The 17,837-nt window shown below is 35.9% G+C and overlaps 3 protein-coding genes, 1 long non-coding RNA gene and 1 pseudogene across 7 annotated transcripts; 4 read left to right on the top strand and 1 right to left on the bottom strand.

The window, feature by feature from the left end:
• Nucleotides 1-250: 250 nt before the first annotated feature.
• On the top strand, nt 251-4,576 carry LOC147521059 (beta-glucosidase 44-like). The gene is made up of 11 exons (XM_086588522.1): nt 251-567; nt 667-725; nt 829-904; nt 1,002-1,073; nt 1,514-1,601; nt 2,368-2,620; nt 2,709-2,824; nt 2,936-3,153; nt 3,254-3,285; nt 3,483-3,585; nt 4,016-4,576. Exons 1-11 carry the CDS (start codon nt 348-350, stop codon nt 4,324-4,326), a joined length of 1,548 nt encoding a protein of 515 aa, XP_086444648.1. The 5' UTR covers nt 251-347; the 3' UTR covers nt 4,327-4,576.
• A 259-nt stretch (nt 4,577-4,835) lies between these two features.
• Nucleotides 4,836-6,086, top strand: LOC147521058 (peroxidase 41 pseudogene; annotated as a pseudogene).
• A 1,364-nt stretch (nt 6,087-7,450) lies between these two features.
• On the top strand, nt 7,451-11,502 carry LOC147521057 (uncharacterized). 4 transcript variants are annotated; one of them, XM_086586018.1, is made up of 9 exons: nt 7,451-7,625; nt 7,740-7,874; nt 8,061-8,177; nt 8,568-8,696; nt 9,276-9,452; nt 9,743-9,883; nt 10,296-10,481; nt 10,962-11,033; nt 11,139-11,502. In XM_086586018.1, exons 1-9 carry the CDS (start codon nt 7,458-7,460, stop codon nt 11,301-11,303), a joined length of 1,290 nt encoding a protein of 429 aa, XP_086442144.1. In that variant the 5' UTR covers nt 7,451-7,457; the 3' UTR covers nt 11,304-11,502. The 4 variants fall into 4 exon arrangements, with proteins under 4 accessions (XP_086442144.1, XP_086441774.1, XP_086442491.1 ...); XM_086585648.1 differs by having other exon boundaries at nt 7,451-7,628; XM_086586365.1 differs by having other exon boundaries at nt 7,460-7,625; nt 8,564-8,696.
• A 285-nt stretch (nt 11,503-11,787) lies between these two features.
• LOC147521056 (CASP-like protein 4D1) lies at nt 11,788-12,966 on the top strand. The gene is made up of 3 exons (XM_086587779.1): nt 11,788-11,971; nt 12,293-12,428; nt 12,580-12,966. The coding sequence occupies exons 1-3, from the start codon at nt 11,829-11,831 to the stop codon at nt 12,802-12,804; spliced, it is 504 nt and encodes a 167-aa protein (XP_086443905.1). The 5' UTR covers nt 11,788-11,828; the 3' UTR covers nt 12,805-12,966.
• Nucleotides 12,967-15,367: 2,401 nt separating this feature from the next.
• On the bottom strand, nt 15,368-17,383 carry LOC147521055 (uncharacterized). The gene is made up of 3 exons (XR_015193689.1): nt 17,346-17,383; nt 16,374-16,467; nt 15,368-15,418 (listed from the first exon to the last, which is right to left on the bottom strand). It is a non-coding gene; the product is annotated as an uncharacterized LOC147521055 (long non-coding RNA).
• Between the last annotated feature and the right edge of the window lie 454 nt (nt 17,384-17,837).

Genomic DNA, 17,837 nt, shown 5'->3' with positions numbered 1-17,837 from the left:
GGGATGTTTGATCCTGTCCGAAATTTCCAACTCAGCTACTATCTCGGTTGAAGGTTTCATTCTCGTTTTAATTTGGAAAAATAGTTACGTTGATATTCACTTTGCAAAAGTTTTTGACCATTTGGAAGTGAATATTGTCACGTCCCTCTTGATATTCATCTGCATTGGGAATGCTATAATAAACAGAACTGTATTCACATTTTTTATTTAAAAAATAATCAAAATCATGTTATTTTTAGGTGAATGTATTCTAGCCATATACATAAGAAATTATCTGTCCACATCCTCATTTTTTGCACTCAGAAAGTCACAATACCAACAAGTTTGGAGGCTGAAGGAAAAAAATAATGAAGTCTACCACCTCAGTTGTTGTTCTTCTCGTACATTTGCTCTCTGTTATCCTGTACACCGAGAGTGTACCAGAAACCGATACAGGTGGCTTAAGCAGAGAAAGTTTCCCAGAGAATTTTGTGTTTGGAACTGCCACGTCTGCTTACCAAGTTGAGGGTATGGCTAGAAAGGATGGTAGAGGTCCTAGTATTTGGGATGTCTTTATCAAAATTCCCGGTAAGAAATTTTTAATCACAATGTGCCACCTTTACTACTAATTACTTGTTAATTTTTTGGTTTGTGTTTAATTTTGTCATTGTATGTTATATATAATAGGAACTATTGCTAATAATTCTAATGCTGATGTTTCGGTGGATCAGTATCACCGTTATAAAGTAAGGTGGTACTTGTTTTTTTTTTTTTTTTGTTTTCTATTTGGTGTAACTTTGATATTAAGCCCATGCAACAATTGTGAATTGTTCTTGTCATTGAATGCAGCAAGATGTGGATATTATGCAAAAGTTGAACTTTGATGCATACCGCTTTTCAATATCGTGGTCCAGGATTTTCCCAAGTAAAGTCATGTTATGAATTTTGTTCTTGTTTACTGTTAGTAATTTAGAAATAGCTACTAAGACAATTTTATGTACCATGTGTATAAATTGGTGTAGATGGAGCGGGCAAGGTAAACTGGAAAGGAGTTGCTTACTACAACAGACTCATTGACTACTTGCTCCAAAGAGGTAAATTTATATCACTCCTGGAACTAGTGTTAAAATGGTAGTTTGTTTGCTAATACAGGTCTAAATTCATTACCAGCTAGGGTGTACTCAGGGAGGTTGTTGGGGGACTGTCTATGAGGAGGCAGTAGTACATTTTTTTAAAACTTTTGGAGGGGCGAAGCCTAGAGGTTTAATTGTTTAAAAGTGTTCTTAGACTGGTAGTAACATATCATAATAGTTTTTCCATTTTTCACTTTTCGTTTTTTTTTTATGTAGTTGTTAATATGATTTTTTTTTTTTTTTTTGGTGAGTGTTGGGGGGGTGGGGAGAGGGAGGGTTTGGTTAGAATCCTATTGTATTAATCTGAACATGTATTATGTGAGACTAAAGCAATTGGCAGGAACAGGTTGACCTCATATGTTATCAGACAAGAGGTTGATTGTTTTTTGTTGTGCATACAGGCATAACTCCGTATGGAAATCTGTATCACTATGACCTTCCAGAATCACTCGAGAAGGAATATAAAGGGTTATTAAGCCGCAAAGTTGTGTAAGTCATGTAGGCTACGTCAATATCATGTCATTCATTTTTAAAACAAGGATTCTTTGGAGTGTTAATATCTTAATTACATGATAATCTCAAGTTCGACTACAGTTGATGAGGTCATTTTTCTAGCTTCAGTCCATTTCTTTAAATACCTTAACCAAAAGTAACAAATATTTTGTACCTGTCTTTCATTCGTTCAGTATTAATAATCCTTCATAATTTACCGAAATATGTCATATTATTTAATTAAATTTAGCATTGACCAAGTATCCTGATTGGTTTGCAGAGTTATATGTATTTATGCCACACTCAAAAACAGTTAAACTTAGAGTGTTCCTTCCAATATCATTCATCAAGGAGAGCTTGTGAGTGTTAAGATTTGCTGCTCTAGTTCGTTCTGATCTTCTAGTTTTGTTTGATACGTACATGATTTTGGTACATTAACATGTGAGTACGTGTTAATTTCAAATGGTTTCTTTAACAAACTGAGTTGTAGAGAATCCAGTAAAAAAGTTGATTTGTAGAAGTGATCGCGCCAGATAAAAAGACAATATCATATAGGGCGATTCTGGTAGTTGTTAATCACTACAGATTGCTTATGAATGTATTTAAATATCTACTGCATATGAATGCATTCTTTTCTTACAAGTTCAGATTATTAGTAGGCTATAATGATAATCAAACATAATTTCCTGAATCCCTTGAAGATTTCTAGCAAACCCAATGTTTAGTGAGACTGATTACTCATCCAGTTATCCATAATATGCAGGAAGGATTTTGCCGATTATGCAGATTTTTGTTTCAAAATATTTGGGGACAGGGTGAAAAATTGGATGACATTCAATGAACCAAGAGTGGTTGCTGCTCTGGGCTATGACAATGGGATCTTTGCTCCCGGGAGATGTTCAAAACCATTTGGAAACTGCACTGAAGGAAATTCAGCAACTGAGCCTTACATTGTAGCCCATAATCTGATTTTGTCCCATGCAGCTGCAGTACAGAGATACCGTGATAAGTATCAGGTAAAGCGCTTTTCCTTTTTTTTTGTTGATGAATGTTGTGGGTTATTCACAAAGCCCTGCTCATGTCTCCTTTGCATTAATTTTGTAGGCAAAACAAAAAGGGCGGATCGGAATTCTTTTGGACTTTGTTTGGTTTGAACCTCTTACCGAATCAATGGATGACAAACTAGCAGCTCAAAGAGCACGAGATTTTGAACTGGGGTGGTAAGATGATAAAGAAATCACATGCTTAAACATGGCAATGAGTTATTAGGCAAGCTATGTTACTACTTCAGTACTTTGTACAATTGAGAGAATTCTTGGTTATTTTTGCAGGTTTCTTCATCCCATTGTATATGGAGAGTACCCCACTACAATGCAGGAAATTGTTGGGAATAGGCTTCCTAAGTTTACTAAAGCAGAGGTTAAGATGGTTCGGGGTTCAATAGATTTTCTTGGGGTAAATCAGTATACTTCTTACTACATGTATGATCCCCATCAGAAACATTCGAACGTCACAGGCTACCAGATGGACTGGAATGTTGGATTTTCTTGTAAGTTTTTTTACTACATTGTACATGTTGCATTTATTCTTCAAAATAGCTTTTTTAAATAAAACTATGTATTTTCTTTGTTATGCATGTGCCTATACAGTTGCGCGCAACGGAAGACCAATTGGACAAAGGGTGAGGAAAATGTGGTCTTCTTCACTTTACATGGATATTCCATTTTTACTCAGTCGAGCTGTTTAGATGGTGTGAATTCACTAGAAGTTGATGTTACACTCGGCAAAACTGTTTTGATCCTACACATGGTTATTATTTAAATCTAATGTCAACTTTAATGTAGATTTTCATTTAGCTGACATCATGTTAATTCACAGGCATACTCAAACTGGCTTTACATGGTACCGAGGGGAATGTACAAAGCAGTGACCTACATTAAAGAGCACTATGGAAACCCAACAATGATTTTATCAGAAAATGGTATAGTTCACTAAGCCACTATGACATCTTTTACCAATTGAATATTATTGAACTTCATAATGAATATGGAGGTAATCATATTCCTGAGCTTTAATTCTAGGGAAGTTCTGGACCATCATGTATGTTGGATTGTTGGGTAGGTTTTCAACTTCTTTGATGGTCTTTCATTCTTGACAGAGGACTCAATCTGGACATCCTTGTTAAGTTTTCTGTAAAGGAGCTCTTTTGTTGAAAATTTTCAGAGCTAGTCAATCATTGACACCAAGATAATATTGGTGATGCCAATGCTTAAAAATCATTAAGCTTTACAGTTACAATCTTTTTGAATTATACCCCTTTACACATCTGAAGCTATATGTCATTAGCCAATTTTGATATTACATCTTTCTATTTGTAACAGTCTATCACTCATGCATTGTTTATTTTTCAGGCATGGATGATCCTGGTAATGTTACACTTCCAAAGGGATTGAATGACACCACCAGAATCAATTTCTACAAGAGCTATTTGATCCAACTGAAGAAAGCAATTGATGATGGTGCCAATGTAATAGGTTACTTTGCATGGTCATTGCTTGACAACTTTGAATGGAAGTCAGGATACACATCAAGGTTTGGCATTGTCTATGTCGACTACAAGGACCTGAAGAGGTACCCCAAGATGTCTGCCTACTGGTTCAAAACAATGCTTGCAAGAAAGAAGCCGTCTCAGCACAGCAGGCAGGTTGGTTGGAACCCTTGAGAGTCAGAGGTGTAGTCCATATGTAGTTGGTTCTCTTCCAGGTTCTGATGAGTTTGTATCAAAAAGACAAACTATTTGATTGTGGATTTACATCCATATAGGTGATGTAGTTATTCCCCAAACTAGTTTTGTGATTGTAGATTTCCTAAATTAGTTTTCTGAGTGGTCACATCTACACAAGGTTGTGAGGGCTGAATCAACTATTGTCATCTGTAGATTATTTTGTTATCCAGATGCCACTCTTTGTTTAGATCCTAGCAACCTGATGAGAAATGACGCTCGTCAGAATGTGTATCTTGGAATCGTATTTACATTTTGGTTCAAAATGGTTCTGCATCGAGGGTGTCGTTTGTGGCCACATGAGGTAAATGCTAGATTGTATGGTCTGCACCCCTCTTATCTGGAGGCAGGGGAACGTTAAGCTGTGCTGGAATTCAAGAGCTAGTTGTTCTAGGAATCGAATATAATAGGCAGAAAAATCAGAATCTAGTTGTATCCTCCTTAAACCTCTCTTGACCTCAAACTCCCTCGTCCCTCTTTTCTTCCCATTGTTTTCCCTCCATCCCCTGCATTTGCCCCAGGCCTGCTTCCTCTCTCCCTTCACTCTCTTCGAGGGAGCAGATCAATGGATTCCTTCCCTCTCCTTGTCCTCCTTTTCATCTCCCTCTCTCTCTCCCTCTCTTTGCATGCAAATGCAAAGCTCGCCGTCGGTTACTACTCCAAATCCTGCCCACCATTCGAAAAAATCATTGAACAAATCGCTTTTAACAAGCAATCCGTTAGTCCAACAACCGCGGCTGCCACCCTACGTGTTTTCTTCCATGACTGTATGGTGAATGGTTGTGACGCCTCCATCCTTGTAGCATCAAATTCATTCAACAAAGCTGAACGTGATCATGAATTGAACCTCAACCTCCCAGGGGATGCATTTGATGTCATTAACCGCGCTAAAGCTGGCCTTGAACTTGCTTGTCCTGGTGTTGTTTCTTGTTCAGACATTCTAGCTCAAGCTACCCGTGATCTTATTAAAATTGTTGGAGGTCCATTTTATCAAGTTCGATTGGGAAGAAAAGATAGTTTTGTTTCAAGCAATTCTCATGTTGAAGGTAACCTTCCTACTGCTTCAATGTCAATGGACCAAATTGTAGACCTATTTAAACTAAAGGGATTCTCAGTGCAAGAACTTGTTGCTCTCATTGGTAGTCACACTATTGGATTCTCACATTGTAAAGAATTCTCCAATAGAATCTACAATTACAGCAAAACATCTGATATTGACCCCACATTGAATCCTAAGCTTGCTGAAGGACTAAAGAAGCTTTGCGCGGACCACCATACCAACCATGCAATGGCAGCGTTCAACGACGTAGTTACACCAGGTCAATTTGATAACATGTATTATCAGAACTTGAAAAGAGGACTGGGTTTGTTAACAACTGATCAAAAGTTGCTTGTTGATCCAAGAACAAGACCTTTTGCCGAGAGGTACGCAGCAAATCAGACTGAGTTCTTTCAGGCATATGCTCTTGCCATTGAGAAACTTAGTAGGCTTCAAGTTAAGACTGGAAGGAAAGGAGAAGTTAGGCACAAATGCGACGCATTTAATACTATTAAGACTTAAAATGTACATCATATTATTGTGAACAATCGATCATGTCCATTCTTTCATTCTTTTATAGATTCATGGTGATGTGCTGTGATAATACATTTATTGATATATGAATTGAAATGAAGAATGGTTTGGCTATGGAAAGTTTTACTGGCAGGAGAGGAGGGTGACACATTTTTTTCCTGCCTTTATAAAATGGACTCTAGTAGAAATGCTCGATCGAGTTAGTTGAAGGTAGTGTTCATATGTTGTTGATGCACTAGTTCTCATGTGTTTCGTAACTCCTTCATAATCACACATATTATTTCTGATTCATGATCTGTTCATGATCTATGACCAATTTATACTGGTGGGGGATTCTTATTCGATAAGTTCTTACAGAAAATATTTTTATAGATGCTATATACTTTTGAGTGGGAATTCTTTGTTTGTTACAACGAAGATATTGGAGGAAAACTAATAACTCTATGTATCGACCGTCCCATATAACCTCCCTATTATTCATGGGCTATCTAAATAATCTCAGTGTTTTTGAAATTAGGAAAGAAATCATGGTTTTTTTTTCATTTTTCTAATTTTTTCCTTTTTTCTTTTAGCCTTTAGAGAAAACCCCACTTGCATTCCATGTTTTTTCCTTCAACTTGTGATTTCTTTAGATTCTCTTTCAATCAAGTTTGATTCTTTTAAATCTGAAATTAGATTTCTTTTGAGTTAGAGAGGAGTTTTAAACGTTGAAAGATTTGAACTTGAAAAGATGAATTAGAGGAGGAATCTTCTTTTCAATTCAATTTTGTATGGATTTGTAATATTTATATATAAATTTGTGCAATTTCTTCTTTTTCAACTGTGGGGTTGGATATGCAATTATGCAACTCCATTTTTTTTTGTAATTGATTTTTTGTTCTTTAGTTCTTATAAGAATTTGATGCTATTTCGATGAGTTTTTCTTTTTTAGTGCTGTGAATGGAAATTAACTATGTAAATTTATTTATGTAAGAATAAAATTCATTATGTAAAAATAAATTTGCTTTATATAGTGATGGGAGCCCATTTGTTCAGAATAGTTGAAGAAGAAAAATAGGAAAATCAATATGTAAAAATAAATTTTCATATAAAATCACTATGTAAAAATAAATTTGCATAAAACAATCACTACGTAAAAACAAATTTGCATTATGTAAAAACATATTTACATAGTGATGGGATTTGCAGAGAAACATCATTATGTAAAAATAAATTTGCCTACTAAAAAATTTTTGTAAAATTATTTTGCTATGCCAAATTGGTTTTTCATAGATATGTGGAAATTGGAACAAAATTTTCAAATGATATCATCTTCAATTTGTTTTCAATCTCGGAATCGTAATAAAAAACCATATCTACAACCTTCCATGTCACACTATTTTTACAAATAGAAAAAAAATTGGAGTTCTCTTGTTGAAAAGAAAATAGTAAGGGGGTATTTTTGTAAGATTACCAATGGCTAAAATTTAACTTAGGGCCCACTTTTTAAGATTACCAGATGGGCGCAAATAGCATCTTTCTCGGAGATAAGCTAATCAACTTCCAAAAAATGGCCGTTCTTCACTACAGCCCCACATTTCCCACTGGACAACCCATACATTCATTCACCAAAACCAGAACATTTCGTGTTTCCTGTTCCAATTATTCAACTCTCACTAGCAACAAGGTTGTGTGTTCCATCTTTCTTTTTCATTTTGTTGTTGTTGTTGTTGTTGTTGTTGTTGGTAATATTAGTGTGCAGCAAACCTTACTAACGTGCCCATTTGTGGTTTGGGTCCAGTTCGATAGGCCGTACACGAGCGTGATGATTGTTCCAACGGGTGTAGGTGCATCAATTGGTGGATATGCAGGTGATGCTTTACCCGTTGCACGTGCTCTCGCTGCTGTTGCTGATTGCGTCATTTCACACCCTAATGTAACTCTCTTTATCTATCACTACAGTGTTCATCATTGAGGAGTTATATGTTTTTTTTATATATATATATATATTTTTGGAATTTTCCTTGATGAATATATATGGCCTACTAGGCTACTACTACTACTCCTATGGTGTATTTTAGGCCAAGACAATTTTTTTCTAACTAAATATTCTTGAATGTAGGTTCTTAATGCAGCAATGCTTTACTGGCCTATTCCTAATGTATTATATGTCGAAGGATATGCCCTTGACCGCTTTGCAGAAGGCTCGTGGGCACTCCAGACCGTTCACCAAAATAAGGTTCACTACATGGTGCCAAGTATTTAGTTTTGTATGCTATATATAGACGAGCCTTGTTGTTTTGCAAAACTATCCAGACATTTTAGTAGGACTGGGATATATATATACTTTAGGAGCCACGTTTCTCCTTCCAGCCATGTCCAATTTCCATTTTCCATGGTCTTGATTATGCTCTTAAATTAACTCCTATTGAGTTTGTGGCATGGAGGAGAATGCTTTGCTCCCAATAAGGATTTAGGTAGCATAGCTTCTTTAACCATGGTGGACACCAACATCTGTTTCTTTGTCTCCGTTGATTTAGATATAGGTTTTGTCTACCAAAAGTAATACTCCTAAAATAATTATGATCAGGTGAAATAAATTGTATTTTTTTTTTTCCCGATCAGTCAGGTGGGTTTGGTCCTAGATGCTGGAATAGAGGACGAGCTTCGAAATCGCCATTTACAGGTAGCTGATGCAGCAAGGGCATCCCTAGGCTTGCCAGTTGTTGAATATGTTGTGACAGACACCCCTCTCCAGGTGATCCAACACTCTTTTTGTAGCATTTGTTCTGCACAATTTATTCACTACGTAGAAAAAGTAAATTTGGATCAGTGCTGGATAACTCCTGTTAATTGTAATTCTAACATTGTGGTACACTCTCCTTATCCGGTTATCCCAGATGTTTGGTGTTATCTTTTACAATCACTACGACAGGATGCACTGGACCTCCGTCCGTGCAAGCTCTACATAGGTGGAGTAGCACAAAATTCAACAAATTGATGAATACTTTGACACTTGCTGACCTTAATTTCAAACAGGAAAAGAGACTCATGATGCATACATTATTGCCTTCTAGGGATACTACTAGTTTCTTAGGAATTACAGCACAATCATTTCTGAGATTTGAAGGAGTGCTAAACTCTTATTTAGGAAAACAAAATTACATCAAGCTATCAATTGATAAAGGTTTCCACGTTTAATCATATTCTTTAAGTTCTTCTGTTTATATGTATAGTGACAAGGAAGACTACGAATATCCTGAGAGCACCATGAGCTCTGGATGTGTGTGGCAGATCATTATTGCTAGCAATGCTAAACATTCAACATGTTTTACAGGTTGAGATGTGGGTTGATCCAACATGTGGGAAATCAACAGGAAGGATTAAGCGCCCTGATTCGCTATTGAGAGCTGTGAACACATTAGTTAACCTCGCGCGAGTAAATGCCATTGCAGTTGTGGGGCGCTTTCCAGATGAAGATGTTGAAGGAATGGAAGATTATAGACAGGGAAAGGTATTTCTTGTTTCATTTCAAAATGCATATTATGATACCAGATCTGTGGAATCAACACATTGTGACACGAGTCATGGCTTTCCATTGGCCTCCCAATATGAGCTGTATGCAATGTCATATGTGTGTAACATTTACCTAGGAAATACTTCTTGCGTAGTGAAGTTCCTGTCAAAATATTTACATAAATGCAATTCCTGTCTGTCGTTGGTTTTGCAAGGCTAACCGGGTTGCTTCAGCCAGCCTAGAACCTTAAACCAGGATAACATTATTGCATGCTCATTGGTTTGCAGGGAATAGATCTGTTGGCAGGAGTTGAGGCAGTTATAAGTCATCTAGTAGTTAAGGAGTTCCAGATCCCTTGTGCTCATGCACCTGCAATGTCTCCGCTTCCTCTAAGCTCATCGCTATGCCCTAGATCAGCTGCTGAAGAGGTCAGTGGGTTTTCATTTGTTATAGCCAAGTTCTGATTCTTGATAGGGTTCAGTCAAGAATTTTGGTTGTAAGATTTTAAAATCAGGGCATAAGGCTCTTTCTCTACATATACCGTGTAAACAAAACGTGTTGTGAATTACTAGAGGTCGTCAACATCTTTTCTCTCAAACCACTGCACGGACTGAAGTAAAATATGCCATCGAACGCATTGAATAGATATCAGCTTACATTGGTGGTGAACAAATGGAAACATTACAAACCTAATTTGAAATCTTTTGGGTTTTCTAATTTAATGACTCAGATACTTCGTTTGGTTATAATCTTTCTTGTATGGGTACAAAGTATATCATTTTTTAAGGAATATATGCTCTCATAGAGTCTCACTTTATATGATTTAATTGTATGCGACAGATAGGATACACCTTCTTGCCATGTGTGCTTGCTGGATTGAGTAGGGCACCCCAATACATTGACAGGAACTCGGGGGCTCTAGTGAATGGTTGCATCTGTGCAAGTGACATTGACAGTGTAATTCTTCCCATTGATGCTTTTGGAGGAGAGGGTGCTCTTGCATTCGCAAGGAACTCAACGAATAAGGTAAATTTGTTATGCACTCACTTCTGTCGTACTAGAGTATGATAATTGTCAAATGATGTAGTTCTTATAGCAGTTAGGAGCTTATTTAGTTTATATGGAGTGCATAAGGCACGTATAGGTGTATAGCTATGCACGAAAACGTCATTGAAACTGAAGCTTCGGCATCGAAGGAACAACATTGTTAATCATTTCCTTTAGGATATTTATTTTACAATTCCGAGTAGTTGAGCTTTTGAAGTTCCGTAATTTTTCCACCCTATTTTATTTTTCATAGTAAGTCTGCACAAGAGAAAACATTAGTTCAAGATTCCATCTCAGGTAATACTTGAAATTTTAAACAGCATTCTAAAATGTTGGATTTGTTGAACCTGATCAACTATTACTAGTTTTCACAGTACATTCAGCTGTCTTTATTCCACCACTTACAAAAAGGTTTTCCTTGTGTAATGTGTAATGTAAAATTAATAAATTTTGTAACAGCCGCTGATGATTGCTGTGGAAGAAAACCAGACAGTTCTTACCGATACACCTGATAAGCTTGGAATTGAAGCGGTATGCATCACAGTTTGCTTCTACTCCTATCTGATATCCATTTGCCAATAGTATTCCTTTAAGCACTTGTGTAGTAATGATGTGTGAATTAATTTTAATCTGCAGGTAAAAGTCTCAAACTACTGGGAAGCTATAGGTGTCATTGCAGCTCATAAAGCTGGAATAGACCCGAATTCCCTTCGAAGAAATGGAATCAAGAACATTAGATGCAATACTATAGTGCCATCTTATAATGGTTGTGTAAAGAACAGTGTCATGTCCCCTGCTTGACGGATCTTGTCCGACAAGATTCACTGGTGTCCATTCTTTAAAACAAAGGAAAAAAATAGGAAAGGCTATTCAAAGATGAGTTGCTTGTTAAAGTTCCTGTGCTGAAAGATCAATAATGGGGACCTATTCTTGACTCCCATGACAGTGGCTCACACAATGGTGGACCTTTACGTCAATAACAACGCCGATTCCTCAGATTTTCAAGATATCACGATTCTTAACTGTATTTTGTACTCTGGCTGTCCGCCTGAGTTTGCCTGACTAGTGATTTTGTGAAATAGGTGAGGGTCCACCTTTTGTGTTTACTATTTCTTTCAAGCAAATGTTGAAGCCGGTCTTAACATTTTGCATTGACGAAGTCTCCATTTTCTAATCCGGCATTGAACCTGTCGGCAATAGTTGTTCAAAACAAAGGCTTACGGCCTAATATTCTTCAAACAAAATAACAAGATCTATAAAATGGAATGCTCAACATATAGAGGTAAACAACATTAACATTTAGTAGCCAATGTTCCACCGCCTTTAATGGCTACAAAATCGGCTATTGCAACCCTTGTGTTGAGAATTCTCACTTTAGCACTGATAGCAGCGTCTATTGCACTTCTTGCTACTAACAAGTTTACTGTAGATGGTACCAAAACTACCTTCAAAGATGTTCAAGCATACAAGTAAGTTGAGCTAAATGAGTGGTGAAAATGTTGTCTCCTCATTCCATAGTTCAGTCAAACACACATGCACCGCTAATTTGGGTCAGTGCACAAAGTCATTCCTCGCGGCATGGGATTAAGGAATGATGTGGTGTTCGTTGTTATTTGTTAATCGTTGGAAATAGATTACCCAGATACATGACTGAAAAATGAAACATACTTGTTAGCTGTTACTCTTTCCAAATTAAATACCAAATCGTAATATCGGTCTCAATTACATTTTATGGTATTTATATTGTTGATCATGGTAATGGTACTGATTAATATAGTTTTATAATGCAGATATGTGATCTCAGCTGCTCTCTTAGGATTTCTCTACACATTATTTCAAATACCTTTTGCTATATACCATGTAGCAACAGAAAAAAGAGTTATACGCAATGAATGCCTACCAGAATTTGATTTCTACGCCGACCAGGTACGTACCATCATATCAGTATTTTAAGTGTGCTTATGTGTGCATGCTTGTAATCACAGTTCTAAATACGAAATAATCAAGATGTCAAACTCCGTTGAGTGAACTTAATTAGATTATGAGAAGTTAATTTTGAACTTGTTTTTCTTTCCAGATAGTCGCATATATATTAGCTACTGCAGTGGGGGCTGGCTTTGCTGTAACTTTCGAATTTAAGAAGCTCGTCAAAGAAATCATGGGTGAGAAGTTCTTGGACAAGGGAAACATTGCCACTGGTGTTCTCTTTCTTGGATTCCTATGTGTGGCAGCACAAGTCCTGATTTCAGCCATGAGCAGGAATTCTCCTCCTCCTCCTACTAGAAGAGGATTTTTCGGATGAATTAAATTTTTTGAGATTCTGCATGATGAAGGAAATTTACGTAGCGTTAGTAAAGAAAATGTTTGGTTGGGACAAATTTTGAGGAAGCTCTTTAAACGATTGTTAATTTAATGATCATAATTGTTTGGTTTGGTCAAAAAATGTAAATAAATGTGAATCTTAGGTTAAGTCCAATGGTTTGGTGCACCATTGCTCCAAACCACAATAACACACAGTGTAGTGCATAGTACAAAATATCCCGATATATCGTGATATTTGGAGATATCTATCCGGATATAAAAAAAAGATATATAAATATCACGATATATTTAGAGATATATATGACTGTAAATATCGGCGATATTTTAACGATATTTATGATATTTGGCAATATTTTGTATATATAACAATTTTATTTAATATTTACTATTATATTTCAAATAAATATAAATAATATATCATGATATATTAAAAAATAACCACAATATCCACGATATTTGTCGATATATCTACGATATTTGCATGTGAAACAATGTCAAATATCCCCAAAGAGGAGGATATATCCACGATACATATCCAGAAATTGAATATCGATAAATACCCATATCCTGATATTTTGTACTATAGTGTAGTGTATGGAGTTAGTGGGATAGTATTTATGGACCAATAACTTTTATATGGTTTTTCTATTACCCGCCATTGATATAGGCGGTAGGAAAATGCCCAAAGTATTAAAATTACCCTAGCTGTCCATTGGCAAAAGGTGTCGAATAAAATAGAAAAAACAGGGAGTGACTCTCAAGGACAAAAATGCCGAAAAAGTAACTCTCAAGGACACCTTTTTATTTTTGTAACTCACAAGGACCGGATAGATGAAAGGTCAAGTATACCCTTGACGCGAAATAAAAAACGGATCTGGTAGATGAAATGTCAAGTATACCCCTGACGCAAAATAATTAATGTCCCGGCCCAGACGAAACGACCTGGTGTATTTAGTATGAATATTAAATGTTCATAGTCCTTGGGTATGAACATTCAATGTTCATAGTCTTTTGGGTATGAACATTGAATATTCATAATCCTTTTGATATCAATATCTTGTATAAGGTACATTCACCTATTTGGATATGAACAATCATTGTTCATACACCAGCAGAAGGTATGAACACTCATTGTTCATAGTAAAATGACAGAAAGGGTAAAATCAGAAAATATTTATTTTAAATCCGAGACATTTGTCCTTGAGGGTTATTTTCACAGAAGGGTATAATTGGAATTTTAAAAAATATAAAAAGGCCGAGCCAACTTATTTTGTCTTTGAAGGTTACTAATTTTGAAATAGTGGGTTCGTGAGTTACTTTTCTCCAAAATTTATCCTTGTGAGTTACTCACAAAAAACCGTGTCCTCTAGACTTCATTTTCCCCAAAATTGGGCCTTGGGACCAATTTCTTGTAGAAAAAAAGATAGCCGCTAGTGACAAAAGAGTGTGAGAAGTTTTTTTTAAGTCCCTCTCCCATTTAGCACTTTACTCTCACCTCTCTGTCTTTGATAAAGTATAAAATGGAAATATTATGGATAAAAATATAATTGAATAAAATAAATTCTATTTGTGGGGCCTTGTTTTCTATCTGCCATTGTCATTGGCGTGTGGGAAATTTAGAAACGAAGTCTAGCCTCCAGTGGCAGAGGCGTGCGACACAATTTCTTCTGCCCGCTATTCAAAGTGGCGTGTAGAGCATACGCCATCCCGTTATATATATATATACTAGGTATTACCCGTGCCAAAGGCACGGATTGTTTTAATGCTTTCTTGATTAATATTATGTAGAATTAATTAGAATAAAATGATGGAGATAAATATTGGTACACTATCTTATTCTTTATGTTATGTCTCTTTTTTTCTTGTTCACTACTAACCTGTTAAGATAAAATAATGTTTTTATTTCTGTTATGTCTCTAGTAGCCTGCAATTCAACTTTTAATTGAATACCTAATGCAAAAGAAAAGGTACTAGTGTTGCCATAAAATAACTTAACAGCGAGCAACTTGTATTTTGCGCTTCCATATGAGATAGTTGACTCAAGTATTGCACATGCATACATGACTCTAAAATCCTGTTACCAAAAGAAAATAATCCAAAGAATATAAATTGATGAGAACTCTCTAAAATCCTGTTATTACCAAGGAAAGCCAAGGAATATAGATTGAAAAGATTGACCATTGACGCTTACATATCTTGTTTTGAACACACGAAGACCGTCTAAAAATTGATGTTTCCATATTATTATAAGTTTAATTCCCGCCACCACACCCATGAAGTACCATTTTCTAACAACAACTTCATATTCGTCCATTTTCTAACAAACAACTTGGATATTGATAACACACTCAAGAGAGAATGTGATGCCTAAGCTTTTGGCGGCACTGTGCCACTTTCACCAAGCCGGATCGGCTTGTCTTTGGAAAGGTCTCTTGCAGTGTGTGGTGTGCCAGGTGAATAAAGGTGTTTACTATGAATAAATGTTCTTTAGCGTTGTATTTGAACTTGAATCACTGGCTTTCATTGTAAGTGCAAAATCTTCGCGTCAATTGAATCAAGTACCTCCCTGAATTCCTTATTCCACTTTTAACAACCTGCGATCCTCAACATTTACCAAAAAAGAAGAAAAAAAAAGTTAAAATTTGGTTACAACATGATCTAGCAAGCAATTTTAGACAAACCCATAATGAGGTGTGCCAAGTGATCAAAACAACTAAAATTCAAATATTTTAGAAGGAAATTCAAATATTTTTGCAGCCTATGCTCAATAAAAACTCCAAGCTAGATCAGTTAAATTCCACTGTAGTCCAACCTATGCCTCCCTGCAATGCTTACCATTCAAAAAAAAAACACCTGATAATGTAACAACAAAATCGAACTACAAAGCAAATTAGGAGAACCCCCAACGAAAAGAAGTATGGGTGACTAATTTTTTATGTCGGGATATGCTACGTACAAATCAATATAATACGTGGATCCAAAACAAACCATCAGCTTATTATTTGAAAATTTTCATGACGTGGAAGAAAATGAATTATGATACATATGGCACTAAAACAAATAAAAAAAATTGTATAAGCAACATTTACGTTGGGTCGATTTGGCCACTGAATGGAGAATATCAAGATGGGCCGATTGTATAAGTTTGAGAACACGTACTCATGCATCCAGGGAATATCTTTTGAAATCCTACACACTTTTATGAAACCCAACTCCTCATTGAACAACTTAGTAAGCACCCCATTCTAGGCTCAAGGTTGTATAACACCTTGACCAAATTTACATTTATCGACGGTGGACTGAAATGTCCCAGTCTTTGGTTGGATTGGCCGGTGACCTTACATTTTCATATATTAATTTCACTATCGCTAAGCATTCAAACCAATCACAGGTCTCCCATAAGCATGGCTCAACAAAAGATAAGCAAATAATCAATGACTGACCATCAAAACTCCACAAAATAAAAATGGGAAAATAATGAAGGAGAGTACCATAAAGAGGCACAATCAATAAAGTGGATCAAAGAAATAGTTCAGGTATGAAAGTTACCAATTTCGGTGACAACCCATTCCCAAGGAATTACTACATCATTTGAAGCTTCGATTTGGCATAATTTAGACTTATGCTCAACGTTCAACTTCAACTGCATAGTTCAAAAATATAAATAGAGGCAAAGCAAACTATGAAACACTCTACATGATAAAATTTGGCAAATAATAAAGAAGTACGACAAATAAGAAAATGGGAAAGGAGAATCACGATTTGTAATGAAATAACGCCATCAAGCAGTATCTTAGGCACTTTCCCAACGGCACTATAAGTTGCATTTTTCAATTCTAAATAGATAGTAGTGCTATGTTCAACCTACTCAGGTAGATGAGACATACATTGCTCAATCTAGTGAAGACTTCACATAGTATCCTATGGTATAAGAACTACAATGGTCAGAAACATGATTCTTTTGGTAGGGTTTAACTAATATATTGTTGGGGGGAATTATTAAAGATATCTTTTTGTGTAGACATCATTCCTTTAAGGTAAGCATTCTTACAATGCCAATCACATTTAAAGAAACCTAAAACCTAACAAATCCTTTTTAAAAAGATAGATAGACCTCTATATAAGCGGTGAAAAAGGTGATAAAATGAAATCAAATAGAGAATAAAGTAAAGAAAGTTCTATTGTTGCAAGCTTTAGATCAATGAAGATTGGGAGGTAGAGTTGGAGAAGAAACTTCCTCAAAGAGAACTTGGAATGAAGAAAAGAATAAAGTGTATAATTGCGCTTAAAAATAAATAAGTTCCGAATAACTTACCTTCTATGATGGTCTTAGTCAAATTAACTTGCTTTCATCAATCTTAGCCTCCAAAACACTATTGATTTTGTTATTTGGTTATCTAAGCCACTTGATGTAGAGACTAATACCATACAAAATGTTTTTGAAATAAACAACTACTCTAATAATAGCACGGGGAATATATTTTTCAAGATAGAGTTCAACATTATGGTGTATGTACTTACGCTTATGACAAAAATGAATGTGTAATTGTTTCTTTGAACCAAGACCTGAAAAGGCAAAAGATGAGATGTAAGGTGACTTGCAAGGAGAATTGCTACCATGAGCAGATGAATAGATAAATTCTTTTTGCATTAGAGATAGGAAAACAATATACTAAATCAAGAGTACCACTTGGCGTAAAACTATATTCAGCGATTAGTAAGGCTTTTGCATTAAAGAAAAAGAAGAAACAACTCACCTGTTTTTATGGAAATGGAAGTGAACTACTCCCTTGATTCCCTTTTTTTCATGGTGATATCAACGACACTCAAACTAAGTGCAGGAGGGGTTTGGAGAAGAGAGCGGAGAGTGGGGATTGCATAGGGTCGTGGGTTTCATTAAGCAAATTAAGAATATGAAGCGTTTTGGGAAGAATACGTGGTTTTAATTCTCAATCATTATGAAAACCTACCCGTTCTCTCTCACTAATATAGTCTAATACTAACCTCAAATGT

Source organism: Coptis chinensis, chromosome 1 (genome assembly GCF_015680905.1).
Source record: "Coptis chinensis isolate HL-2020 chromosome 1, ASM1568090v1, whole genome shotgun sequence".
Classification (NCBI taxonomy): Eukaryota; Viridiplantae; Streptophyta; class Magnoliopsida; order Ranunculales; family Ranunculaceae; genus Coptis; species Coptis chinensis.
Note: the sequence above shows the minus strand (reverse complement) of the source record. Positions and strands in the feature narration are given on the sequence as shown.

What these genes read in the sequence shown, in the direction of transcription:
- LOC147521059 (XM_086588522.1), top strand. Translation starts at nt 348, where the DNA reads ATGAAGTCTACCACCTCAGTTGTTGTTCTTCTCGTACATTTGCTCTCT. An exon ending in TGACTACTTGCTCCAAAGAG is followed by an intron (nt 1,074 to 1,513) that starts GTAAATTTATAT and finishes TTGTGCATACAG; the next exon opens with GCATAACTCCGTATGGAAAT. An exon ending in GATACCGTGATAAGTATCAG is followed by an intron (nt 2,621 to 2,708) that starts GTAAAGCGCTTT and finishes TTAATTTTGTAG; the next exon opens with GCAAAACAAAAAGGGCGGAT.
- LOC147521057 (XM_086585648.1), top strand. Translation starts at nt 7,458, where the DNA reads ATGGGCGCAAATAGCATCTTTCTCGGAGATAAGCTAATCAACTTCCAA. An exon ending in TGACAGACACCCCTCTCCAG is followed by an intron (nt 8,697 to 9,275) that starts GTGATCCAACAC and finishes CATGTTTTACAG; the next exon opens with GTTGAGATGTGGGTTGATCC. An exon ending in AAGATTATAGACAGGGAAAG is followed by an intron (nt 9,453 to 9,742) that starts GTATTTCTTGTT and finishes ATTGGTTTGCAG; the next exon opens with GGAATAGATCTGTTGGCAGG.
- LOC147521056 (XM_086587779.1), top strand. Translation starts at nt 11,829, where the DNA reads ATGGCTACAAAATCGGCTATTGCAACCCTTGTGTTGAGAATTCTCACT. An exon ending in AAAGATGTTCAAGCATACAA is followed by an intron (nt 11,972 to 12,292) that starts GTAAGTTGAGCT and finishes TTTATAATGCAG; the next exon opens with ATATGTGATCTCAGCTGCTC. An exon ending in TTGATTTCTACGCCGACCAG is followed by an intron (nt 12,429 to 12,579) that starts GTACGTACCATC and finishes TTTTCTTTCCAG; the next exon opens with ATAGTCGCATATATATTAGC.